General features: G+C 44.8%; 1 protein-coding gene across 3 annotated transcripts in view; it reads right to left on the minus strand.

The window, feature by feature from the left end:
* The window catches only part of PTH1R (parathyroid hormone 1 receptor), a 109,634-nt gene that overhangs the window by 8,000 nt on the left and 85,399 nt on the right, over nt 1-16,235 (minus strand). For all 3 annotated transcript variants that reach the window (XM_061474511.1, XM_061474513.1, XM_061474512.1), the window contains exons 5-9: nt 13,697-13,791; nt 10,762-10,948; nt 9,618-9,771; nt 3,570-3,630; nt 1,746-1,812 (exon numbers count right to left, since the gene is read on the minus strand). In XM_061474511.1, coding sequence (XP_061330495.1) covers nt 1,746-1,812; nt 3,570-3,630; nt 9,618-9,771; nt 10,762-10,948; nt 13,697-13,791 — 564 coding nt within the window. The remainder of the gene's footprint in view (nt 1-1,745; nt 1,813-3,569; nt 3,631-9,617; nt 9,772-10,761; nt 10,949-13,696; nt 13,792-16,235) is intronic.

The raw sequence follows: 16,235 nt of genomic DNA on the forward strand, positions 1-16,235 counted from the left end.
ATCAATCTGAAAGGGAAAGAAAAGAAAAAAAAGGGCAGGCTTTGTTTCTCATATGAGTTTTTCTAGCTTCAGAAGCTCAAAAGTGGGATTTTGTTCTGCATTTGTTGGCTAAATTGAAGATGTCCAACTGTATCACAGTCAAGAGGGAAACTCCTCTGACTTCCTGAAAAGTGCTAAGTTTCAAAAGAAATCCAGACTACTGAATAACATCAAAGCTACCAGCAGAATGGATGGATTTTAAGCCCCTCAGCCTCCAAATTCTCTGCACTACATCCAGAAAATGCTGAAGTTAGTCCAGCAACATACGACAAGCTAGTGTGGGAATTGAAAAGGCAGCCAAGTGAACAATATGAACCCACAGAAATTAAACAGAAACAACCCACAGAATATTTTTGCATGATAAATAGCTGCATTTGCAAATAGCCAGGGTACAAGCACAGCAGAGCCTCGTGGAGAAACATTGTTTTTACAAGGACAAGCCTTAATTGAGCTCTTTCTCCTCTGCTAATTGGGCTTTAAATTAAATGCAATGGGGTTGCTGGCATTCATCTAGTTGAACTATCTGAACTTTGTTCTCCATCCTACTATTTCATTTCCAGTGACTACAATGTGGGCTTGGTGATTCGTTTCTTCCAAGGTGCAGAACTATTTGCTAGAGCCAGGTGGAGAATTTCCACCAAAAGGAAATTCTGATGAAGAAAAAAGCCCCCCAACTCCAAAGCAGCTCACCTAATCACATGTATGAGCATGTTCACCTCAGAAACTTTCCTGCTGTTTATATGCAGATGGTCTGACTTTTCTCTCATCCACACTGATCATCTTCTAAGGCTTCCTGATGTGTGAGTTGCAAGGAATTATATACAGCTCGATGCAAAACCCTCTGAAGACTGTAGGGAGATTCATGGATGAATGTAAAGAGGACCTAGGATGTGTGGGAGTGGACAAGCTTTTCTGCATGCTCTCATGTAACCATCAGAAGATAGAGTAATGGAGAACCACAGAGACTGAGGGGGAAGAAAGGGTATTTAAAGGAAACTATGAAAGCAAGTTCTCTAGCTAATTAGGACCCTGCTCTTGCAAATGCACACTACCCATCTAATTACCTTTGTGAGTTCTTCAGCTTGTGAGATCTCAGTCCTTTGTCTGCGTAATGTTACTTACATCCTTTCTGTTCCCTCTGGTTGTTGGGTGGGGATTGAAGTAATCCTCCATCAGTGATTATCATCATGTCCAATCATAGCTGAGATGGTTTAATTTCCATCCCCACCTTTGAGTTATCCAAAGCTTTTATCAGTTCAGAAAGATTGTCTGAGACAATCTGATGACACTGAAGCATGACGGGGGAAAAGGTTTGGTCTAGGTATGGAACTCAAATTCCAGTTCTTCCAACTGGAGATTCCTGCTGAGAACATGTTATGAACCCTGAGGGGTTCCCCCCATATCATATGGGTTGGGAATATTGGTTTGAATATGTGTTTAACTAATGATTTTAGCATCTTACTCCTGTGTCATTCTTCTCCCCTAAGCAAAACTTGAAGTTGCTCATAAGCCCTCTGCAGTATGCAGCCATCAGAGGCAGGTCAAATATAAATCCCTTGAACTGGATATATAGAGACTCCATGGTATTAAGGCAGGAGTTGTGTTAACAGGGTGATTAGAGTAGGGCAGTCTGGCTCAACTCTTCCCACTGGGCCTGCATCAACCAAAGGCACTGCTTCCACCCCTTGCAATCACCCAGTACTCACCACGATAGCTGCCAGGATGGGCACCTGAATAATCCATTTTAAATTGCCAGCACTCAAGTCCCAACACCTGAGAAAAGATTGACATTCCATCAGGAAACCATTAGTTACAAAGAGCAATAGAGTCAAGCGTCTTGTTGGATAAATCCACCCTGAAAGAATGGGCTCCTCCAAAGCATGATGTGGTGGAAGGACTTAGCTCTATCCCTGCCTTCAGTTGTCATGGCTTTGAAATTAGGCCTTTCTCCTGCTGTTATAATGTACAAAACTGAAATCACTAATAGGCGCATTTACAGTTATGCTCTCCAGATGGTGGAACAGCTCTTTTCACAGCCATAAAGGCTTGTTCCTGCTTCTGGGCAGGAACCCACCCTTTTCCACTTCTTCACCTTCTTACTGTAAATAACTACAATCTTCGTGAAAACAAGAGGCTGAAATGGCCAAATATTACCCCTTGAAATAAAACAGCACCATGTTGCATGGGTCCTGTCTGAAGACACAGTGGTGGGGACAACATTGTGGTTCTACATTCAGTTCCTGGGTTTCCTTCAGCCCTGCTCTTGCAATGAGACCCAGCCGTGCCTCACAAAAGCCTTTATCTCTTTTTCATCTTTAGCCCTTATCCAAGTGAAGACTGGAAGGGCAAACTGTTGGTGGCGTGGATATTGGGCGATTCCCTCTGCCAAGAAGGGGCTGAACACTATTTCCTCCCAGGAGTTTCCAGCAGCTATTAAATAAGGTCACTCAGTGTTAATTACTCTGAATTCTCTCCAACCACGGAGAGAGGAGTGCCACAGGCTTTTCTTTATCCGAGCCAGACGGCCCCCACAGGGAAGCTGCAGTTTTCATTTCACTGGCCAAATACTGCCCAGGCAGCTATTCAAGGAAAGCGAGAGGCAGGGGCAGAGAAACCACCAGTGCTGACTGAAAGACGAGGATAAGGCTCTGCCAGTGCAGATGCGTCAGACCTCAGTAGCTGTGCTATTCCATCCTTCCAAGCCTGGAGCTGATATCCCATTTGGAAACCAGTGTCCTCCTAGCGGAAGACATTTGAAAAGCTACCTGGGGACCCCACACTTTTGCTGGTGGATCATGGGCTGGTGAAACCCGTTGTGTGGTCAAGCCTGTGCATCATGGGGAGAAAATGTGATTGTTTGGGGGTTTGAGGGTTGGATGCTATGCAACCTTCATTCAGCACTGTAAGAATACGAAGCCATGAGGGTGCATGTGTAGAACTAAAGAAGCAGCTGATCTGTATCTTGTTTCTGACAGTACCCAGAAGCTGATATTTAAGGTGGAACAGCAGTTCTGCCTAAGCAGGTAGTAATGTTTTTCTAGCTTTTTCTTCCAATAATTTGCTGTTCAGGATGGCTTCCTGAGCCAGACAATTACAGAATAACTAAGACTTCTAGAGGAATTTATCTTCCATGAATTTGTACAAATGCTTTTTAAACCTAAGGATATGCTGGCATCCACACCTCCTGCAGGGAGGAATACAGTTTCCCCACCTCATCAACACTGTGCTAAGCCTGTTATCTCTCAGCTTCATTCCCATTCATTCAGGATTTTAAAGATCCCCATCCTGTCCCTGCCTAGCTGTGAAGCAGTACCTTTTAGCCCCAGGGATAACAGCTGCAAGTGTTCACATTTATCACATTCTGTAAAATGAAAGGAGAGCTGGGAAAGTTGCACCCACTTTGTCCTTTCCTGCCACACTCACCCCCAGAAGTTTGTTAACTTCATGGTAGGAATCGATTCTGGCTTTGCCAAAAGCCCCGCAAAAGAGTAATGCGTAAAAGAGAGAAAAGAAAACACAATGCAACTTACTCTGTGTCGGCTAGAGTGGCTCTCACGCTGGCCCATGCTGTAACAAATACAGCAGGGAGTCCTGCAAAAAAACACAGGTCAAGCAGGGTGAGAAGGGGGACTGGAGGGGTCCATTACCATAAGCGTAGGTGGAGTGGGAGAGAGGAAGGTGGAAGAATCAATTTTAAATATTTAAGCATAATTAGGCCGAGAAAGCTGGGTCTTGGTGTTATGTCTCTTCTGTAGGCCAAATGGTAAACCAAACAGTGGCAGGGAACATTTTCTGGAAGGCAAATGTCATAGTCTGCGCATGTCCACCCCACTGAACTCTCCTGGCTTTTGAAACAGTTCTCCAAAATCCCAGGAGTGGTCCAGGCTTAAGCTACCTCCTGGTTTGTGTTTGGGAGATAGCCGTGTGGTCTCGCCTGGGATGGTCATGGACATGACAGGATAAATCATCATGTCCCGTGCCTTTCTCTAATGCTACTTTATAGGTACACAGCCTGCAGTGCTTGAACCTGGGTAACTGATACCTGCTCTAGCCCACTCATTCCTTTTGAAGCAGAGAAGGGTTTAATGCAGCACACCTTTCCCAAGGTATTTGTTCCCTTCCCCTGACATCAAAGAAAGGTGTATCTGGAGTCACGCTCAGAACGTTTCTCCCAGCACAGGGCTGGATGGATTAGAAGCTTGTTAAGAGTGAGAGACTTGCTGCATGAAGCAGCTAAATGCTAGAATTTAGAGTAATGTTTGCAGAATATACTAGTCAAACTTTCATTCCCAAATGAACCATCCTTATTTCAGCACAGTTACACTGGGCTTCATCTTTTCCCTGTGAAAAGGTGAAGAATCACCAATAACCAAATGCAATCTTCTATTTATTTTTTTAGGGTCCAGTTCTGCTTTATTTGTACAACTGAGTCCCCTACTGGCTTCCCTTACAAGGCAGGATCAAATCCACAGTAGCTTCCACAAACTCAAGAAGAATAGCCCCTTTCAGGTGAGAAAAAAAATAAAAAATAAATAAAGGCGACATTTATCACTGATGACTGTAAATATGCTGTTCACAGTCTAAGCTAGTTGGGGCTCGGCATGCATAAGCACACGCTTAACTTTCAGCATGCACTTAAGTCTCATTAGGGTGCTTAAAGGCTTTCCTGACCACGAGCGCTTTCCTGAGCTGGGGTGTGGAGCAGGGATGCTTGTCTCGTACACACATGGACAACGGCGCCGTTATCTTGGTTCAAACTTTACATGCCATGGTAATATAAGAAAGCATAAATAATTAAACACAGAGCCTCACTCAGGACCACTGCAGCACTGCTGCCTACAAAGATACATTTATAAGGAATGTACCCTTCTCTACAGTCCCCTGCAATGGCTGGCATTGGAAAGAAAATACTTAACCTATTGCACTGGGAACCCATGAGTGTGCTGAAGCCTAGGGCTTGGGGAGGGTGATGATTTATTGTAACAAGCACTGCCTGTTTCCTCCTTACTGTTAATCTCCTATCTATGAAAAATACGTGCATGCTCCAGACTACTGGCTGAGATATCAAAGGCTTAAGTGCTGATACCATTGATGATATTCCAGTTTATATCAACTGAGAAACTGGCTGTGTTGAGAAGCTGACATGCCTGCTGCCCACCTGCAAGACAGTAGATGTTCACCCACTACTGTGAAGCTCTAAGTTTGAAAGACTGTTTCAGAGATTTGGATGTGTTTGACATGTGCTTGTTCCTCTCTAGCCTGTCCTGCACTTCAGAAGAGATACTGTCCCCATTCATACTAACCCTGTGCTGTGTTCAAGGTTCCTAGTGACAATAAAATATACAGAATAATTACTCCTAAAAAAATCCCTATATGTGGGTTTATTGTGGGTTTACTCCTAAAAAAAAAATCCCTGTGTGCTGCCGCATCATTTCGTTCAGGCAAGCTTAGGAAAAGGATCCTTGATATTTTCTGCAAAACACACCAAGTGAATTCCTGGCACCGGTTTTATTGCTACGTTTGTCTTTCTGTGTCCCTTACATCGTTCTTTTGCAGTGTTAACAATCCTGAACATTTTTCAATTCACAAAAAGTGGTATGAATCCTCTCCCTCCTTTTCCTCTGCCTCATGTTTAGATTCTTTCTACACCAACATATCATGGAGTGCTTGGGCTGTCAGGTAATTTCTAGATCTAATTCTCCCACTGTGGTAAGCTAGTCTTACAACATGAAGATTCAGAAGGTTTAGCTTTGCCTCCGGCACGTCTTTTACTTTCAGAGGGTGACAACTGTCTTTCTGGTTCTCCATTTGAAAGTTCTGGTCTCTGATGCCCCAAGATTGACAGTCCCTCCTGCTGAGCACTCATAGCACTCATTGATGGGAGAATCATTAACCCCCAAATCAGGACTGAAGTCCTCAAAGCCAGACATCCAAGGATGTCTGGAAACAGCAAGAAAACTGAGAGGGTGCAGCTCTGTGAGCAGGAAGGTAATTCATGTTTAAATGCATCTGGCCACCTCACCAGAGAAGGGAAAGCAAGTCTCCAAAAAGCCTGTGATCTCCTGGGTAGCTGTGAGCGGACAGATGCAGTTGTGGATGGATGCGTGCCCCCTTGCACTTAAGTACCCCATGTGCATGACCAGTGTGACACAGGATGACCCCCACCGGGCGGTGATGCTGTGAATGACTTCTACAGAATCCACATTGTATGCGCTGTGCATTTCCAGTCAATACACACAGTGTGTACAATGCAGGTGCTATAAAGTCAGGTATCTCCCCAGCAGCTGGAAAATGCAAACCTCAAGCTGGGCAAAGTCTGGTGGCCATTCCAACCCCTTGCTTTCCTTTGTTGCTTTTCTTGTGTACATGTCTGCTAATAGCTGGAAAAGTGGCTTAACATGCGTGTGTCAAAGCTGTGAGTAAGGGAGGTGGCTGCAAAGCGACTGCTAGAAGAAAGCTTACGAATAAAGACCTTATGTAGGTCTACAAAAATCTCATCTCAGTTCCCTGCTATTTGAAAACCTCTCTGAGGAACAATGCATGTGTTTTTTTCTGCCTCCCTGTGTCACAGTTTCTTAATATTAAATAGAGCTAGTAATATCCTTTTTTGCCTCTTATCCTGTTAGGTATGAATGCTTTCAGTCAAGGATGATTTCTGCTCAGGTAAACATTCAGGGTTCACCATCATGGGGTTTTTGAACCTGAGCACCTCTAACAGTACCACATCGATATATCTGTCTTTTCAGGTCTTCCTGCAATCCTCATTTGCACCGTAGCTGCAAGCCAGTGCAGTCCAGCCAATGGCAGTGAATTAACATGGTGTGAAGGAAAAATGCCAGTGGAATCAGCTTGGGTTTTCTAGGTATTGGTCATGCTTCTTAGGCTTCCTTCATAAAACAGCTGCAGGGAACTTGAAGTCTGCTGGGGAATTTATTGTTGCCCATAATACCGTTATTTATTTATTTTTTCTGGGTGCGGGCAAGGAACAAATTCCTTTCAGTCATCAATGTCTCCCTTGCAAGAAGGGTGCTGCAGACTTTTAAGGAGCTGTGCTTCCTTGTGCCAGTGAGGATATGTATGGAAAAGACTCAACAGAAATCTTTGGGTGTGACATCAGAGAGTAACTATATGTTCTGGTTTCTTCAGTAGTCTGGAAATAAGGTGTTGTAGGGTGATTTTTGCTCCTTGCTCCCACCTTGTAAATTTCCAGGCAGGATAAATGCATGCTGCTTATTGTTATGCAAGCAAACAAACAAAAAAATCAGAGCTTTTGGGGCAAACTTGTCTTTTCTGTACCTATGAGGAAGGTTATTATTATTTATCACTGATTCCCTGTTACTCATTTCTGTGGTATGGGCAGGATCCAGTGCCCACTGCAGGGAACTGGAGTTCTTCCACTGTCTCCAGTGGGTCTTGGATTGGGTTGCCCTTTCAAGTGCCCAAAAGCTATCAAAACAGTACATCTGTGCGGGTGTGTGTGTCTACATTATCATGCTAATCAAAACAAAGCAAAACTGAATGCAACTGGAGGGATCCTATTTTCTCATTCCAGAGGAATTTAAACTGAGCAGCCTCAAACTTTTGGAAGCACATGGATGATTGGTGTTGTGACAGGTGTGACTTCAGCTTTGTGGTTGCTCTGATAAAACAATTATACTCTGGCTGTGGCTGGAGGAATTAATGAGAGAAAACCATGCCTGTTAGACTGTTTTCCTTTGGCTGCATTACAAGCAACATCAAGTTGGTTTTTCTTGTTAAACATAAGGCATTATTTTCCAGCTGTTTCCCTCTTCTCCAGAATTTGCTCTAGGGAATTGCTTTTTTATGTCTGCTCTGTACAGTTTAATGCCGTTTTCTGAGAAGCAAATTTTATGTACCTTGAAGGTTTGGAAGAGGATGAGTTTGGGGTTTTTCTGGATTTGTTTTTTGTTTGTCTTAAAAAAAGAGGTGACATCTAAACTCTGCAACTGCAGTAAGAAATGCCCTGTCTCCAAAATATTTCACAGAATCACAGAATCACACACAGAATCATAGAACGGTTTGTGTCAGATGGGACCTGGAAAGATTGTCTATTTCAACTTCCAAGGTGGCAAGGGTTTCCACCATCCATATACTTCATGCCCTCAGATTTCTACAGAAATTGTGAAAATAGGGATTTTAAATCCCAATCTATTCAGCCTTCATTGCACCCTCTGAGGCTCCCTGTGACCCTTTTGTGCTTCAGTACTCTACGGGTACCTACCAACTGGTTGGGACTAGACTTTGCCTGAGAAATGGATGTCCACTTTGGGACTCATATTTACACCTCCCATCTTTATCATATGACAGCACCACCAGTTTTTGACCTATACACCAGCTGAACATGAGGTTAGCAAGGAGCTTCTGGTCCCCTTCTTGCCCATGTGACACTTTGGAAAGAGGAAAGCTGAAGAGAGTCCTGCAGGCTAGACTGCCCTGTGTTACTGAATCCTTTGCTTGCTCTCCCAAAACAAAACCCTCCAGTTCTCCATAAACTCAGTTCTGCACTAACTGGTTTGCTCAGAACTCCACTGTTAGAGACTGGTTTTCTTCCAGAAGAAATCATATTCTGGAATGTGGATGGTGTGGTGCACACATTAATCTTGCCCTAAAATGCAGTCAGGATGTGGCCAAGTACATTTTGGTCTTTTCTGGGGAAGTGGTCCTGTGCCATACAGTTTAGAGACAACCGTAGACACCTCTGAACAGTTCTTTCCTGCTGTAAAGTCCTTTGTAGGCCTACACCCCATTGTTTTTAGTTATATCCTCAAGGATTTCGTAATACATTTCCTGTTCTCCCTTATAGTCCACACACTTCAGACAACTGTGGGCAGTTGTTATATTGTTCTCAGCTTACCAGCACCTCATAACTCCTTGCAAGCCAAGGCTAATGCCAGAAGTGAACAGAAAGCACATTCTTGTCTGAAATGTTTGTGCCCACAAAATATTTTGCTAATGAGCACCCTCCCTACACCCACATCCCGCTCCTTTTTCTTTACTCCAGGGAAAAGATGCCCAGGTTAAAAGAAAAGGAAAAAGAAAAGTCTTCCCCATGGATTGCAGGTTTCTCCCGGTGTTCCAACACTCATGAAACCTCAGGAGCTTTTTAAAGCAACTGAGATATGAGGCAGGAAATCAGAGCTTAGGTCTGCCACTGGGAGCAGATGCTCACAGCCTCATGCAACTTTCTGCCCCTCCAGCCCAGTGCCTGTTTCTCAGCAGAAGGCACTTGGCAGTGATGAAGATAACTAAGAAGGTGCACTACAATCAGCTGTCACATGCAGACATTTGCTGCCCTGGAAGAATGGCAAGATATATTGTTACTCCAAGTTTGGGCTGATCCTTCCAGAAATCCTGGAAGTGCCACGGTTTAAATACGACAATTTAGAAATGATAACAGTTTCACAAGAGAGCTAACCTGTCCTTGCAAGAGTCATTGCGTCTCTGGTGCTTACCCTGCCTCTCTCCCCTCTTGTATATTTAGTATATGTACTATCTGCTTCAAAGACGCCTCCAACAAGCTTCTTACAGATCAGCTGTAAGGAGCAGCCATAACTTACCCCAGCCAAATAATGTGAATCCCCAAAGATACTTCTTCTCTGAGAAAAATGCCATGAAGATGAGGCTGTGGAGATAGAGCCCTTCCACCAGAATCCAGTAGTAATTGGTTGCCAGGAAGTAAAGGAAGAAGGTAACTGCTACTTTACAGCCTACCTGCAATGACCACAGAAAGACATGGTTAAGTGAGGAATATGGTGTAAAATTCTTGTTCTGCATAAAACCATCATTTACAAAAATGGGATGGAAAACAAGATGGAGAAAGGGAAAAAAATCAGAAAATTCTGTTCTAGGGCTTTCACAAGGCGGAAAAATCAGTGTAAGAACAGAAGACATGACCAACTGAGAATAAAGCTTCCCCACAGCTTGACACTGTGTGTCCAATAGCAGGTGAGTTGGGAGGTGTAGGACTACAAGGCACTTGTGGAGATGTTGACCTCATCCTACTCTCTCCTAATCCCAGTGGTGAGGGTCACACACACTTTCAAAGGCAGCTGTGTTTCATCTTTTCCCTCTGTCTCTTGTCTATGTTAGGGAGGAGAGGGCTGTAGCCTTGGTCTGGGTGACCTGGTGCAAGTCACATCACTTGGAAATATGAATCCCTCCTCAGCTCATGGAGAGATATGGGCACCATGCTGAAGGTGAGTCATCCCATCCTGTTGAGGATGTTCAAGACAGGGTCCTCCAGGCTGCCTGTCTTTCCTCAGTGACTCTGAAGACACTAGATGGCTGCTGTAGGCTTTGGTGACTGGTCCTCCAAGGTGATTTCAACCACAGTGTCAAGGTGTTTTCTGAACAGACCTAAGCAGCAAGATAGGAGACCTGGTAGAGACTCCCAGGACATACTAATCTTTAATAGATTCATAAGCTGACCTCTCACTCCTCAGTGACCTGGAATCCTTTGCTTTCATGAGAGGAAAACCCTGACTGCAACTCAAGGCTCTCCTGTCCTTCTGGCACAGTGGGGTAAAGCCACCCTTCTTTGAGAGGGAGTGGGAAGGGATGGAGAGAGGTTATGGAGAATGAGGGAAAGGAGGAGCTAGTGTTCCTCAGTAGGGTGGAAAATCCACATGAAAGTGGCCAGGTGTTCAACAGAGAGGACAGAGGAACAAAGCCTGGCGAGCAGTCTGCTCCGGTGATACTCACAAACTGTGATTTATCTGCTGGAGGTGCTTCAGTAATGGATTTTAAGTCTTCCTCTGAGATCCTTTCCATCTCCTCCAAAGCTGACCCAGAGTACAAGACTGCGTCCTTCACAAAGATGCTCACGGCTCTCAGCATGAAGGAGACAAACAGGTGCATGTGGATGTAGTTTCTAGTGCAGTGCAAACGTCTGGAGGAGAAGACAGAGAAGGATTGGAGTATTTTAGACCATCTGTTGGACTGTCTCAGGGATCACCTCTGCTTCTGAAGAACCCCAGCTCCTCTCATCAGCACTGTGGCACCATGGGAAGCAGTGCTAGTGCCACTGCTACCCTGTGCTCACAGTTCACCCATGGGGTTGGTAAATGAATTAATATCTCCAGGGTTTTGGCTGCAGCACACTGCTGCTGGCTTTGCATTAGGACAATTCTGTGCCTGTACTCATTTAAACTCCTTTATTTCTGGCTGCGAAATCTTGCAGAGAAATAGGGCTGCATTTTGCCTGTGTTGGGCATGGGTAATGAACATGCATGCAGTGGGCAGCATGGGCATTGAGTCTACATCTGGAGAATGGTGTGTGTGCAGTGCACATGCAGCTGGAGGAGGGTATGTGGTATGCAGTCCATACTCAGTGTATGCAAATCTGGAGTGTAGTGTGTGTGCAGTGTGCATGCACCTGAAGGCAGTGAGAGATGCATTTGTATGAAGCACATGTGCAGTGTCAGCACATCTGGTGAACACCAGGACAAATGCAGTGGATTTGCGGCTGATGTGTAGGGTATGTGCAGTTAGCATGCATCCAGTGTGCAGGGTACATCCAGGGAATGTACATCTGGTGTGCAATGTGTGTTCAGTGAGCCAACAATAGCTGTGCAATGTGTGAATGGCAGGCACGTCCCTGGTGCTCAGTGTACATGCAGTGAGTGTGCACCAGACATGCAGTCATTTTCCAAGATGTATAGACAGAAGGCAGCATACATGCACCGTGGTCACCATTACTAAAGTGTGTATTCTGTGTGCGTCCCTTTCACTGTTAAATCCATCCCTCCAACAAATACACCCTTCTGAGTCAAACCCTGCATTTAAAAACTTCACAGAGGAAATGAACTACAAAGGCTACAGTCCTTGTGGCCACTAAAAACCTTGCAGAGGTTCGTGTAAATTGCTAGTATTTGTGCCCACTCCAAATTTAGTAGCAACTATAATGGTTACTATAGGGTGCTCAGCTGCCTTCTTGTTTCAGTTAGAGATGCTGTCCTTTGCTTGGTCATGTTGAGCCATTTCTGGGCTCCACCCCAGCAATGGCAGCAATGACCCCAAATGCTGATTGTAAAGCGCTTTAAGATCCTTTCCGGGGAAAAGCCAGATGGTAAGAAGTGAATGGGTTAGGCTCGTATTTATGAGGTGTGTTTTAGAAACAGTAGCCATGCCTTTGGGGAGAAGAAAGAATTAACTGACCTGTTGAAGTCCCCTTCTGTCCTCTAGACCTCAGTTGCCTGGCTAACCGTGCAGGAATAAATTCATGCCCCCTTAAATCCCCAGCTCCAAAAATGGAAATAAAAAGTCAAAGCTCAAAAGAAGATGGGCTTTGTTCCCTGCATTTGAAAGGTGATCACTGAATTTCTGGATTATGTGTTACCTGGAATAAAATCTGGCTTGGTCCCTGCTGCTGCTTTGATCCCTGAGACAAAGACATTTTAGCACAGTTGCCTATGTAGTCTGGGCTGTAAATGGAGAGCTCTGACTACATGAATAAAGACAGAGTATGTCTCCTGAAACTAGGAGTACTCTTCCATACATGAATACTAAATAGTTGAACAACCTGCCACTGTCCAGTCAGAAATGAAACAGAAGGGAATGGGTTGAGAGGACAGGAAGGTGGCGGTGGCAGGGATGGGTTCTGGGACTACATCACGTGAAGTGTCTCCAGGAGGGATCTGCAGTCCCCTTTGGCTCTAGCGTGTCACGGATTCAGGTGCTGGGATGCTCTGCTGTACAAGTAAATTCCCTTGACCTCCATTTGTTCACAGAGATGCCTGAGCACATTCAGTGCCAAAGGCCACACATTTTATTCCCACTGGTATGTGTCTGGGGCTTAGCTTGAACTTGCACGATGGGAGCTGCTGAGCCTATCTATCTGCAGACACCATGTGGCTGTTTGCTGTGTGGAGAATTTCTCTTCACAGCTGTTGTCTGGGTCCTGCTGTCTGCTAGGAGAAGAAACTGCCAGCCACAGAAGGGAAGCAATCTGGGACTCAGGGGATAGAGGGTCAGCACCCGCTCTATCTGCAGCTCATCAGGTATGGTTTCTCAAAGGACAAACTACTAGCCATGAGCAACTCCTTTCATTCATAACATCCTATGGTCTCTGCAGCTGCAAGAAGATGCAACAAGTAGGCTTGAGGAAAGGGTGGCGTGGGCTCAAGATGTATCTAGGGGTCTACATCACCTGGTAGGGGTGATGGAAAGGGATGGCAGACAATCAGAGTTAGGAGGGTGAGCGGTCATTTTTGGATGGGATCCCATTCAACTGATCTACCCTTCATGAATATGGGGGTTTAGAGTGGAATTTCCCTTATGAAACCTTAGTTATCTAAACATTAGCCATTTAAATCTAAGCCAGTCATCTGAAGGGGTAATACAGACAGAAAACCCCAGATACTCTTCCAAGTGAGAAACGCCTCTTCCTGAAGTTGCCTCTCTTTGCCTTTGCAACAGAAAGGGTCTAGAAAACTCAATTTCAGGCAAAAGGAAGAAGTTCAGACATCCCACCCACCATCCCCCAAGAAGTTTGACCTATGTGCCACTAACACAGCCCAAAGCACAGATGCAACCTCTTGTGGCTTGCTGAAGAAGCACAGGCCACCCCAGTTTTAGGAAAGCCAGAGGCCTTTCCAGTCTAGTGAGAACTCACTTAGGTAGAAACAGAGCCGCCTACCTGAAGTATCCCAGGATAAGGACAGCAACTGTGAGGGATCCCAGAGAGATGGAGTATCCAACAGTATAAATCAAATAGAGGCGATCAAAGACCTCCTGCAGTACAAATGATGGAAAAAATAGCGTCACATTAGAACGCGTCCTACTGCATCGTAACACAACCATGGTAGCAGCACAGAGATTCAGGCTATCATACTTGCTAGGGGCGTACAGCTCAGGGTCTGGGTAACCTTTGGCAGTCATACGTCTTGTCACCTTTTTCATGTAAGATCAGCTTTGAAAGCAGTATTCATTTTTCCTAATGACTGTGGGGAGACAGGATTTTTGCAAGGGACAAGTGATGGAGTTGGGTTAATCCCATGCCTGGGAGTTTTACAGCATTTTCATCCCAAAGGAACCCAAAGCGCTTTACAAACTCTCAGCCAAATCCAGAGATCACTTGGCAACTTTTGCTTGAACAAAATGCCCACTGACCTGGGATTTTTATGGAACTTTAAAATTTAGTCATAAGGCTATGCCATACCATTGCTGAATGACCGATGTCCATGCTGGTGGAGTGTATCAACCCACCACAGAAAACATGGCGAGGATATATTTTGGCTGCAGGATATGAGAAGAAATCACCTGTGTTCATCTTTTTTTTTGTTTTTTAAATCAGAAGCAGCCAGTGACTGCAGTTATCCAAACCAGACAAAAAATTAGCTTGCCAAAGCCCCATTGGAAATGGTCCTGTCACAGCAGAGCTTATAGTAATTAATCGTGTAGCAGGGTTTAGTTCTCTTGGCCCCCTTTTATTTTAGAGTCGGCCTTAGAAATCCTAAGGTTTCCATTAAATACTGAGATGTTTTTCTTCATCCTGTGCTGGGGCATACAGCTTAACTCAGGGATTACTGAATATCTGCCTGAAAAGGGTTAAAACATCTGCCACCATCCGAGCTTGTACTGCCTTTCATCGTCTAAAATTAGAAATAAAACCCAAAGAAACCAACAAATTCAGCATCTTTCTCTTTGCTTCCTCTTCCTCCTCCCACTTTTCCCTCACCCCACCCACTGGGTTACAATAACATTAGTAATGCTGAACTGTGAATGACAGCTCTGATTTTTATTTGAAGCTAGAAATGCTGTCCTGGAATGTGAAACCTCAGCCCTATTACATCAGAATCCCCAGATATGTGACTGTTTCTCTGTGGTTTCCACTGGTAGAGTGGTGCACTTGGCAATATTAACCTAGTGCGTGCGTATGTGTGTATTTATATATATATTTCTATATATCTGTGCAGGCAGCAGGCACTAAAAAGCCACTGTAAGCAGATTTGAGAGCTTTAGGGAAAAAAAAAAAGCTCCTTCCCTTCTAAGCACTGCCAAGCAGGAATCCTTGTTGAACTGGAAAATGGTGAAAATTTAAAATCAAATAAAAAATCCTCTCCAGGTTTAGGATTCTTTGTAGCTCATTAGTTGTGAGGTGTTACTATGCCCAGCTGAACAAAAGTGTCCCTGAGACCCATTCAGAAATTTAACCAGAAAGATCCATGCTCCCATCGGACAATGACACCATTGTAGCAGCAATGGTCTTGGGAAGGCCCTGCTGATTGGCTGGCAGGACGTTTTCAGAGGCTGTGGTTAATTCCTCTGATTAACCACAGGGCCTCTTTTTGAAAGGATATTGAGTCAGAACTGCCAAGACATACACATGCATGCAGGCATGCATGCTGGTGTGCCTGCTTGCATAGATAGATGCCTCAAATCTTACCCTGCGTCATGATGGGGAGCCTTCAGGGAATGTGATTTTTTGGATGGGGGCTTAGGTCCTTGGGAAAAGCCTCAGAAGCAAAAGGTTGAGGTTCTTCAAAAGGCTGCATAGAGAAGCCCCTTGGAGGGCAGCTCATGCTTGCTAGTTCCCAGGAGCGTTCATCCTCAGGAATGGTGAGACTTGAATTTACCCAGGAGGAAAAAAAAACCCACCACAACTCTCTAAAGGCAATTCCAGGTCTCATTCATCTCCTAGCACGACGGAGGTCCCAGCTTGGTGGAAACCACAATGCTGAATCAGGAAAGGTCCTCCAGGTAACAAAATATTGAGTCATCTGCCAGCTGAAACAACCACCTCCATGGTCTGAGAACCCTCTCTTTGGAGCTGAGATGGATGGCAATTTAAATAATTCACAGAAGACCATAAAGGTCATGCATGGCCAAGCCACGGGCACAACCTGGACCACCACAGTCTCAGGACAGCACACTACTTACTAGACCATCCTGACACAGCAGGAGCTCTACCTGATTTATCTTATAAATCCCCCCTGAAGATAGACTGAGCATCAGTGGTCGTCCACAGATCTTCTGGAGGAAGCAACCCACCCTGCAGAAATCTACCCTTGCCACACCATGAGACCCCGGTTTAAAAAGTTCGATCTAAATCTCCCCTCTGTCCTTTTAAAGCCATTCCCCCTTGTCCTACCACTACTTGCTCTTATAAAGAGAGCATAATACGACACTGGGAATAGCATAATATGGGGAAGGTGTGGGAAAGTTGTGGGATGGAT

This window comes from Pezoporus flaviventris, unplaced genomic scaffold (genome assembly GCF_033815535.1).
Source record: "Pezoporus flaviventris isolate CSIRO_AGI_PZ_B2104156 unplaced genomic scaffold, CSIRO_AGI_Pfla_v1 ptg000079l, whole genome shotgun sequence".
NCBI classification, from domain to species: Eukaryota; Metazoa; Chordata; class Aves; order Psittaciformes; family Psittacidae; genus Pezoporus; species Pezoporus flaviventris.